At 42.3% G+C, this 10,868-nt stretch overlaps 1 protein-coding gene and 1 long non-coding RNA gene across 2 annotated transcripts; one reads left to right on the top strand and one right to left on the bottom strand.

The window, feature by feature from the left end:
- Positions 1 to 3,296: 3,296 nt before the first annotated feature.
- LOC135564668 (uncharacterized) lies at positions 3,297 to 7,097 on the bottom strand. Its single transcript, XR_010461194.1, has 2 exons — positions 6,960 to 7,097; positions 3,297 to 5,367 (listed from the first exon to the last, which is right to left on the bottom strand). It is a non-coding gene; the product is annotated as an uncharacterized LOC135564668 (long non-coding RNA).
- Positions 7,098 to 7,251: 154 nt separating this feature from the next.
- LOC115110624 (permeability factor 2-like) lies at positions 7,252 to 8,986 on the top strand. The gene is made up of 4 exons (XM_029636437.2): positions 7,252 to 7,334; positions 7,680 to 7,812; positions 8,059 to 8,145; positions 8,500 to 8,986. The coding sequence occupies exons 1-4, from the start codon at positions 7,271 to 7,273 to the stop codon at positions 8,507 to 8,509; spliced, it is 294 nt and encodes a 97-aa protein (XP_029492297.1). The 5' UTR covers positions 7,252 to 7,270; the 3' UTR covers positions 8,510 to 8,986.
- Positions 8,987 to 10,868: the final 1,882 nt, after the last annotated feature.

Genomic DNA, 10,868 nt, shown 5'->3' with positions numbered 1-10,868 from the left:
AAAATGTTTTCACATGACCCTCCCCTTGTACTGTTGAACACCCTCCCTCCTCATAGAATTAACTCAAACTAATGTTAATGACCAAAAATAACAATAACTAGCAACCCTGTGTTTATAAACATGCATATCGACTTTGCCACTTCAGCATGCTTTTGTGGCACAGGCCATGCCACACAGGCTACAGGCCAGAAGGTTGAGAGTTCGCCAACCACCACAGACAAGCTCACTCTCCCTGCCTGTTTCATTACTTCACTATCAGAGCCAGCGGCAAACAATGATCAGCTAGGGGGAAATCAGATTATCTCAATTTTGATGCCATATTTATGATTATATTAAACATATGCAATGAATTGTCCACCAGCAGGTTTCTGAGCCAACGCACCACACAACCAATAAACAAAGCTTACTAACATTGGGACCTTCAGTATCATGGTTTGCGTTTTCAGCACCAGAACAAATAGACCATGTCAATCTCGATAAACAGAAAATACATCCCTCCCTACCATGCAGGCTTGTCCGGCATCGAAGGCTTGGCTTGACAATCTCCGAATTTCATTCAACTTTTTGGTGTCTGTAACAGTCTCTTTCCATTCATCAATTGGCCGCTGCACAGTTTGGAATGATAGATAGACTTTATTTGTCATTTAAAAAAATACATACTGTACATCCAGTACACACAAATATTTTTAAAAGTGACAGGGATTGCACAATAAAGTCGCAGACTTATTTCCAATGTTGTCCCTTTTTTTTTTTTACATAAATACATATACAATTACATAGATACAGACACATTACAGAGATAGAGACCAAAAACGTCTGCACCTCCAGATGAGTATGAGGGGGCATTTTATGTACAGTTCTTACAAGCTTGTTTGGCAGGTATCTTATTATTTAGATGTTTGGAGCTGCTGGTAAACCATGATGTGCAGACATTTGAGATGTCCGGACATTTGAGAAATTTCATAGACATCCATATGCATTCAGATTCAACCTGGCGCAGGACGGATCTGTTGGTCCCCATGTAACAGTATAGCTACCGTCCCTCTCCTTGCCCCGAACCAGGGACCCTCTGGACACAAAGACAACAGTCACCCTTGAAGCATTGTTACACATTACTCCACAAAAGCCGCAGCCACAGCAAGGGAAACAACTACTTCAAGGTCTCAGAGCGAATGACATCACCGATTGAAATGCTATTAGCACCACACCGCTAACTAGCTAGCCATTTCACACCGGTTACACCCACTTGGCTGGGTGTAACTGCCTCCACTCTTCTGGGAAGGCTTTCCACTAGATGTTGGAACATTTCTGCCTGGACTTGCTTCCATTCAGCCACAAGAGCATTAGTGACGTCGGGCACTGATGTCAGGCAATTAGGCCTGGCTCGCAGTCTGCGTTCCAATTCATCCCAAAGGTGTTCGATTGGGTTGAGGTAAGGGCTCTGTGCAGGCCAGTCAAGTTCTTCCACACCAATCTCGGTAAACCATTTCTGTATGGACCTCGCTTTGTGCATGGGGCCATTGTCATGCTGAAACAGGAAAGGGCCTTCCCCAAACTTTTGCCACAAAGTTGGAAGCACAGAATCATGTAGAATGTCATGGTATGCTGTAGCATTATGATTTCCCTTCACTGGAACTAAGGGGCCTGAACCATGAAACAGCCCCAGACCATTATTCCTCCCCCCACCAAACTGCCAGATGGTGAAGCGTGATTCATCACTCCAGAGAATGTGTTTCCACTGCTCCAGAGTCCAATGACGGCAAGCTTTACATCACTCAAGTTGACACTTGGCATTGTGCATGGTGATCTTAGATTTGTGTGTTGCTGCTTGATCATGGAAACCCATTTCATGAAGCTCCCGACGAACAGTTATTGTGCTGACGCTGCTTCCAGTGGCAGTTTGGAACTCTGTAGTGACTGTTGCAACCGAGGATAGATGATTTTACACGGCCTACCACTTCGCAGCTGAGCCGTTGTTGCTCCTTGACGTTTCCACTCCACAATAACAGCACTTACAGTCTTACAGTTGACCATTGTAGCGCTAACAGGGCAGAAATTTGACAAAATAACTTGTTGGAAAGGTGGCATCCTATGACAGTGCCACGTTGAAAGTCACTGAGCTCTTCAGTAAGGCCATTCTACTGCCAATGTTTCTCTATGGAGATCGCATGGCTGTGTGCTCGATGTTATACACCTGTCAGCAACAGGTATGGCTGAAATAGCCGAATCCACTCATTTGAAGGGGTGTCCACATATTTTTGTATATTGTCACACCCTGATTGTTTCACCTGTCTTTGTGCTTGTCTCCACCTCCCCTCCAGGTGTCGCCCATCTTCCCCATTATCCCTTGAGCATTCATACCTGTGTTCTCTGTTTGTCTGTTGCCAGTTCGTCTTATCTTGTCAGGTCTTACCAGCGTGCTTTCCCGTTTTCCTGTTTCTCAAGTGTTTGTTTCCTCGTATTCCCGGTTCTGACCATTCTGCCTGCCCTGTCCCTGAGCCTACCAGCCGTTCTGTACCTTCCTGACTCTGACCTGATTACGAACCTCTGCCTGTACTCGACCTGACATTTGCCCCGTGTTGTAATAAATTATTGAGAACTGTACTATCCGCCACCTGTGTCTGCAGCTTGGGTCATATCCTGAGTTGTGAAATATATATGATATAGTGTAGGTTGAATTATCTGTATCCCTGAAAACCAGATGCATCCGGTTTTGGACGATTCCACTAAGGGTGACCCCTGGCTCTACACAGGGCACAACATCAGCAAGTAGCATTAGCCACTAATATGGTGGTGGAAAATTGTGTTTTGTAAAGAAAGAACACATATTTTCCCAGTTTTTTCCCCCGACTACTCGTGATTAAATCGAGTTAGAGAGTAAATCGACGCCATTGCAGCCTGAATGGAGAATGTTTTATGTACAAATATATAAAGGAAGAGAAGCTTAGGCCTAACCCCAGAAAGATATAGAGAGAGAGAGATTTGCTGGTGGCATGCTACAACACCTACATGCATTTCTTTATGTCAAATGGCTCCTGTGTCATCTATACAGATAGAGACGTACAAAAGGAGGCTAATTCGTACATTTTTGATACAAATATTTTTACAAAGATAAGCATTACATTGTTAGATTATAGGAGTAACTCTGGTAGCCCTGAAACAGACTTCCTCACCTCAAGTTCACCTGTCTGAGTCAGTTGGAGAGTCGGGTTGGGCCGGGAGAGCTGGGGCGATCTGCCTTCATATCATAGGCCTGCAGCAGCTAAAGCTCAACAATAACCACACCATACCAAACCTTCACAAACGTTTCTAAACTTTATTAGGGTAATATAAAAAGGTAAGTCAAGCTATTGTTTATAGGGAAAATACGAACAGAAGAGTGAATGTAAACCAAGGAAAATACGAACAGAAGAGTGAATGTAAATACGCACTACCCTACCTTGTATCCAAATTTTAAAAAACACAACCCTCCCCCAGTAAATTTAGATCTGTCCCTATAGTGTCTAACTTTCAACTGTTGCAGATGCATGTTGCTGACTTCACTCTTTGACTTTTGTCTACAGTCAGTTGCTTTTGCCTTAAACGAGCCCTCTGTTATCAGTTACTGAGTTTTCCCAGTGAGGTCACTTTAAGGTCAGAAAAAAAAGAATTTCCCTACTTATAGCATTGCAGCAAAATCTATGAACTAAACTCAGCAAAAAATAAACATCCTCTCACTGTCAACTGCGTTTATTTTTTAGCAAACTTAACATGTGTATATTTGTAAATATGTAAATATTTGTATGAACATAACAAGATTCAACAACTGAGACATAAACTGAACAAGTTCCACAGACATGTGACTAACAGAAATGGAATAATGTGTCCCTGAACAAAGGGGGGGTCAAAATCAAAGTAACAGTCAGTATCTGGTGTGGCCACCAGCCGCATTAAGTACTGCAGTGCATCTCCTCCTCATGGACTGAACCAGATTTGTCAGTTCTTGCTGTGAGATGTTACCCCACTCTTCCACCAAGGCACCTGCAAGTTCCCGGACATTTCTGGGGGGAATGGCCCTAGCCCTCACCCTCCATTCCAACAGGTCCCAGACGTGCTCATTGGGATTGAGATCCGGGCTCTTCGCTGGCCATGGCAGAACACATTCCTGTCTTGCAGGAAATCACACACAGAACGAGCAGTTTGGCTGGTGGCAGTGTCATGCTGGAGGGTCATGTCAGGATGAGTCTGCAGGAAGGGTACCACATGAGGGAGGAGGATGTCTTCCCTGTAACGCACAGCGTTGAGATTGCCTGAAATGACATCAAGCTCAGTCCAATGATGCTGTGACACACCGCCCCAGACCATGACGGACCTTCCCCATCCAAATCGATCCAGCTCCAGAGTACAGGCCTCGGTGTAACGCTCATGCCTTCAACGATAAACGCGAATCCGACCATCACCCCTGGTGAGACAAAGCCGTGACTCGTCAGTGAAGATCACTTTTTGCCAGTCTTGTCTGGTCCAGCGACGGTGAGTTTGTGCCCATGGTCGATGTTGTGGCCGGTGATGTCTGGTGAGGACCTGCCTTACAACAGGCCTACAAGCCCTCAGTCCAGCCTCTCTCAGCCAATTGCAGACAGTCTGAGCACTGATGGAGGGATTGTGCGTTCCTGGTGTACCTCGGGCAGTTGTTGTTGCCATCCTGTACCGCAGGTGTGATGTTCGGATGTACCAATCCTGTGCAGGTGTTGTTACACGTGGTCTGCCATTGCGAGGACGATCAGCTGTCCGCCCTGTCTCGCTGTAGCGCTGTCTTAGGCGTCTCACCATACGGACATTGGAATTTATTGCCCTGGCCACATTTTCAGTCCTCATGCCTCCTTGCAGCATGACTAAGGCACGTTCACGCAGATGAGCAGGGACCCTGGGCATCTTTCTTTTGGTGTTTTTCAGAGTCAGTAGAAAGGCCTTTTTAGTGTCCTAAGTTTTCATAACTTTGACCTTAATTGCCTACCGTCTGTAAGCTGTTCGTGTCTTAACGACTGTTCCACAGTGCATGTTCCGTAATTGTGTATGGTTCATTGAACAAGCATGGGAAACAGTGTTTAAAACCCTTTACAATGAAGATCTGTGAAGGTATTTAGATTTTAAGGAATTATCTTTGAAAGACAGGGTCCTGAAAAGGGGACATTTCTTTTTTTGCTTAGTTTATACAAAATACCCCATCAATCTTATTACATTTCATTTAAAGACACACTTCCTCTCACAGATGGGGCTGAATGGTCATATGTTGTGTGATGTCGTAATTGTACGGGCCAGATGTGTTGGTTCATGTTGAATTCTTTTCATGTGTGTAGATCCCACGGCAAGCTCTGGCACCCTGCCTGTCTGGAGGAATGTAATTTCAGTTACTCAATGTTTGCTTATATTGTATTGTTTGTCACTTCCTGTTTTAGTGAATGTAATGTTTATAACAGAACATTATATTTAAAGTGTGGACAGAGATTGTGATATAGACTGAGTATACCAAAGATTAGGACCCCCCCCCCTTTTGCCCTCAGAACACCCTCAATTAATCGAGGCATATACTACTGAAGGTGTCGAAAGTGTTCCACAGGGATACTGGACCATGTTGACTCCAATGTTTTCCACAGTTGTTTCAAGTTGGCTGGATGTCCTTTGGGTGGTGGACAATTATTGAAACACACAGGAAACTGTTGAGTGTGAAAAACCCAGCAGTGTTGCAGTTCTTGACACAAATTGGTGTGCCTTGCATCTATAACCATACCCCGTTCAAAGGCACTTAAATCTTTTGTCTTGCCCATTCACCCTCTGAATGGTATACACACGCAATCCATGTCTCAATTGTCTCAAGGCTTAAAAATCCTTCTTTAACCTGTCTCCTCTCCTTCATCTACACTGATTTTAAGTGGATTTATTAAGTGACATCAATAAGGGATCATAGATTTCACCTGGATTCACCTGGTCAATCTATATCATGGAAAGAGCGTAAGTTCTTAATGTTTTCTATACTCTGTGTAACGCATGCACAGAGATGATGATTTAAAGTGTTATTAGGTAGGCCTATTTTTGTAAATAAAATATCAGTCAGCTTTAGAGGCCCGGGTTGTGTAAAGTAGCCCTACTTGCAATAAAATGTAGTTATTTTAATGAAAGATTATTGAATTTAATTAAATTGGATGAAATTCAAGCATTGTGTTGTCTGCCTGCTTTTCCCTACTATGTCTTCATTGAAACTCCCCATCATACAGTAGGTGAGCGAACATACAGTATATCATGCCCCTCTCAATGGTAGAATAAAATAAATAGGGTCTGTGGCCAGGCTGTCAGGGTAAACTACTGGCCCTCATATCATAGTTAGGTTCAGAAGTTTTGTGATCCGGTGAGCCTAATCACTGGCGATGATGATTCTTTGTTGAAACGTTCCATCCTGTGTGACGAATGTCTTGTGACACAATACGCATATTTCAGCCATTTGTCCACAGCTAGGTTGCATTAGAAATGTTCTATTAGTCGATGCCAGTTAGGATTCCAATGTACTCGTCTGAAATGTGTTAATACAAAGTTGTCAGTGAGCAATATAGCGCCGTGCACTTTACTCATATGAATAGTTTAGAAAATGAATCTGTTTCGTAAAGAATCATCAATGCATTCAAAACTCAAGCGTTTCATCAAATTTCATAACACTTTAACTTGGCATTATTCCATCTGTATGATGTGACAGAGGTTGTTCCATGAGAAAGCTGTTGATAAATCAAAATCAACAAGCCCTTAACCAACAATGCAGTTTTAAGAAAATAGAGTTAAGGAAATATTTACTCAATAAATTAAAGTAAAAAATCAAATCTATAAATAAGTAACACAATAAAATAACAATAATGAGGCTATATACAGGGGGTACCGGTATCAAGTCAATGTGTCTTGCTGTCACTCATGAGTTAAAGTGAGAAATTCCCTACCTCAATAAGCCCTCAAAGTCAGCCAAATCCCAGATTTCACAATCTTCCATATGCCACAATGACTCACTCCCAGGACTCGGCTTTAAAACAGCTCTCTCCCCACAGTGGCAGACAAAGCGGTTTTCTTCTCACAGCGGCAGATTCGAACTCACCACAGACAGAGAAGGAAGGAAAGAAAGAAAGAACTCACAACTGGACTGACAAAGAGAGAAAGATATAACAATAAAATACTTTACAGTACCTTTTACCAGCTAGATAACAACCGTAGACTTTATTAGAGGATTTCTAGTAGGATCATCTGTAACCCCAAGATGAGCATCAGAATGTCAGCCAGCCTTGTCGTTGTGCTCCTGGCCCTCCTGACCATTACTGAGGGTGAGTTTATATTATTACCTACATCACTCTGACTCAATGCATTGACACCAATGGACATGAATATAATGGTTATGAGCAGTGGGATTACTATTTACCTTTATTGTACTGTATCTTGTATCTTATTGTACATACAAATACATCTGCATCTCTCTCTATATATATGAAATATATACTGTATATATACTTTATATCTGCCATTCAACACACGCTTTTATCCAGAGCAACTTAGTCATGCGTGAATGACTCTCTCTCTTTCCCTCTCTCACTAATCAAGTGTGTTTGTCATCACGGTGGATAACTGTGTATTCCTTCTACCGCTGACCCTTGACCTCTTACCTCTTTCAGGGATGAGTCTGAGAGGCATGGGGGCTGACCTGCGATGTCGCTGCATTGAGACGGAGAGCAGACGTATTGGTAAACTCATTAAGAAGGTGGAGATGTTCCCTCCCAGCTCGCACTGCAGAGACACTGAGATCATGTGAGTCCTGCTGCTTCCTGATTATAGTCCTATTACACTGGCAAATGCTTACTGTAAAATATGGTTATTATATGATGTTGACATTAAATGTGGTTACTATATAACGTTAACTTAAAAATATATAACTTCAATTAGTCAGCCCTACTCCCTGACTACCATCCAATTTCATTAGCTAATGCTGACAATAAAATGTATTTTTTACCAAGTTTCATGATTGTCTGACTGTGCTGTGTGTCTGTCCTGCAGTGCCACTCTGAGCAAGAGCGGTCAGGAGATTTGTCTGGATGTCAGCGCTCCTTGGGTCAAGAAGGTCATTGAGAAGATGCTGGCCAAGTAAGTACAATATGAACTCGTAGGGCCTAAGGATGTAAACCGACCCGGTAAAACAACACAGATAGGATGACTGTCATTTAAGAGTTTGATTGGACAAAATGATGTCATAAATACAGAATATACAGCAAATACAGCATGACTTGCTTCACCTGACAGAAATATGACTTGCTTCACCTGACAGAAATATGACTTGCTTCACCTGACAGAAATATGTCTAGGTTCAAGTGACATTTTCTTACATTTTCATTATCCTAAGCTTGGGGAATTTTCTTATCTAGCTTCACAAAAAGTACTGAATCAACTTGACATTGTTGATTATATTGTAATAACGTAGTCTTTTATTTTCCTCAACAGCAACAAATGAAGAGAGGGAATCATCCCATGAATACTCTGGGATTCTGAACTGTTTACAAGATACAAACCAAATAAGTATTTATAAGATTGATAGGCTGAATTCTATCATGTTCTATCCAGGTTGAAATACAATATTAGATGTAGAGTGGCATGAGACTGTTTTAAGTGAAAAGACAGTCGGTTTCTTATATACAACCAAGTACTATGTACTAAACTTATATTTTATTTGTATTTATAAAGTGTTTTTCTTTCATTGTTATAACCAAATTATGAGATTTACATGCATTCCGGTTGTATTGGAATGATTTCGTAATGAATAACGTCACATCCTACTTGACCCTCAAACGAATGTATTCATGCAAACCTCAGTATATTTATTGATACATTTATTTAGTTGCCTATTTATTCATGTTAAACTGTTGGATCATGTTGAAACTTCCAATCTAATTCAATTACAATAAATGTGTAAAAAAAAACAACTCTGAAATCCGTCTCTCGCTGTCTCTATTTCCTGTATATAACCATTAATCCACTTCTAAAATGCAATCACAGCTTGCTGTTGCTAGCTAATTTGTCCTGAGATATAAACGAGTTGTTATTTTACTTGAAATACACAAGGTCCTCTACTTCGACAATTAATCCACACATAAAACGATCAACTGAATCGTTTCTAGTCATCACTCCTCCTTCTAGGCTTTTTCTTCTCTTGACTTTTTCTTCTCTTGACTTTATATTTCTCCTTGGCGGAGATCTTTGTGGGCTATACTCAGCCTTGTCTCAGGATGGTAAGTTGGTGGTTGAAGATATCCCTCTAGTGGTGTGGGGGCTGTGCTTTGGCAAAGTGGGTGGGGTTATATCCTTCCTGTTTGGCCCTGTCCGGGGGTGTCCTCGAATGGGGCCACAGTGTCTCCTGACCCCTCCTGTCTCAGCCTCCAGTATTTATGCTGCAGTAGTTTATATGTCGGGGGGCTAGGGTCAGTTTGTTATATCTGGAGTACTTCTCCTGTCCTATTCGGTGTCCTGTGTGAATTTAAGTGTGCTCTCTCTAATTCTCTCTTTCTCTCTTTCTTTCTCTCTCTCGGAGGACCTGAGCCCTAGGACCATGCCTCAGGACTACCTGACATGATGACTCCTTGCTGTCCCCAGTCCACCTGGCCATGCTGCTGCTCCAGTTTCAACTGTAAATTGGCCCATGCTGGTCATTTATGAACATTTGAACATCTGGCCATGTTCTGTTATAATCTCCACCCGGCACAGCCAGAAGAGGACTGGCCACCCCAAATAGCCTGGTTCCTCTCTAGGTTTCTTCCTAGGTTTTGACCTTTCTAGGGAGTTTTTCCTAGCCACCGTGCTTCTACACCTGCATTGCTTGCTGTTTGGGGTTTTAGGCTGGGTTTCTGTACAGCACTTTGAGATATCAGCTGATGTACGAAGGGCTATATAAATACATTTGATTTTTAATTTTTATTTTTGATATTGCGATGGGCAACTTTCATAAATTAGGTGCATTACCGCCACTGATCTTGTTCGTCTTTCAATCACCCACGTGGGTATAACCAATGAGGAGATGACACGTGGGTACCTGCTTCTATAAACCAATGAGGAGATGGGAGAGGCAGGACTTGCAGCGCGATCTGTGTCACAAATAGAACTTCTATTTTAGCCCTTTGCAACGCAGATGCTCGTTGGCACGCACGAGCAGTGTGGGTGCAATAATTGAATAATATAGATTTCTAAATGTATTTTTCAACGCTCGCGCACATGACGTGAGTCTGTAAAGAAACATGATTTGCCCAAATGGTAAAGTTAATCTTGAAGGCATCCGCTTTGTCCCTCTGTTCAAATTGATTGTGCCTCCTCCCTTGCATTGACACATTGAGCAAATTCAGATTATCAAAAATATCCACCAGGTAGGCAAACCTGCACAAGCAGTTCCTCACAATCAAAATGTTTGAAGCTCATAAAAGCGACCTGTAACAGCTGTCTTCCTCCTCCGACGACGAGCAGGAGTAGTAAGGATCGGAGGACCAATGCGCAGCGTGGTACGTGTTCATGCTCTTTATTAAAACAAGTGAACACTGAAACGAAACAATAAACGACACGTGAAATAACCAACCGAAACAGTTCCGTGTGGAACACACAGACACAGAAAATATACACCCACGAAACACAGGTGGAAAAAGGCTACCTAAGTATGATTCTCAATCAGAGACAACTAACGACACCTGCCTCTGATTGAGAACCATACCAGGCCAAACTCAAAACACAACATAGAAAAACGAACATAGACAACCCACCCAACTCACGCCCTGACCATACAAAAACAAAGATATAACAAAAGAACCAAGGTCAGAACGTGACACGACCCA

The sequence above is a fragment of the Oncorhynchus nerka genome, linkage group LG26, assembly GCF_034236695.1.
Source record: "Oncorhynchus nerka isolate Pitt River linkage group LG26, Oner_Uvic_2.0, whole genome shotgun sequence".
Lineage (NCBI taxonomy): Eukaryota > Metazoa > Chordata > Actinopteri > Salmoniformes > Salmonidae > Oncorhynchus > Oncorhynchus nerka.
This window is presented reverse-complemented; position numbering and strand designations above follow the sequence as displayed.

What these genes read in the sequence shown, in the direction of transcription:
- LOC115110624 (XM_029636437.2), top strand. Translation starts at nt 7,271, where the DNA reads ATGAGCATCAGAATGTCAGCCAGCCTTGTCGTTGTGCTCCTGGCCCTC. An exon ending in CCTCCTGACCATTACTGAGG is followed by an intron (nt 7,335 to 7,679) that starts GTGAGTTTATAT and finishes TACCTCTTTCAG; the next exon opens with GGATGAGTCTGAGAGGCATG. An exon ending in TGCAGAGACACTGAGATCAT is followed by an intron (nt 7,813 to 8,058) that starts GTGAGTCCTGCT and finishes TCTGTCCTGCAG; the next exon opens with TGCCACTCTGAGCAAGAGCG.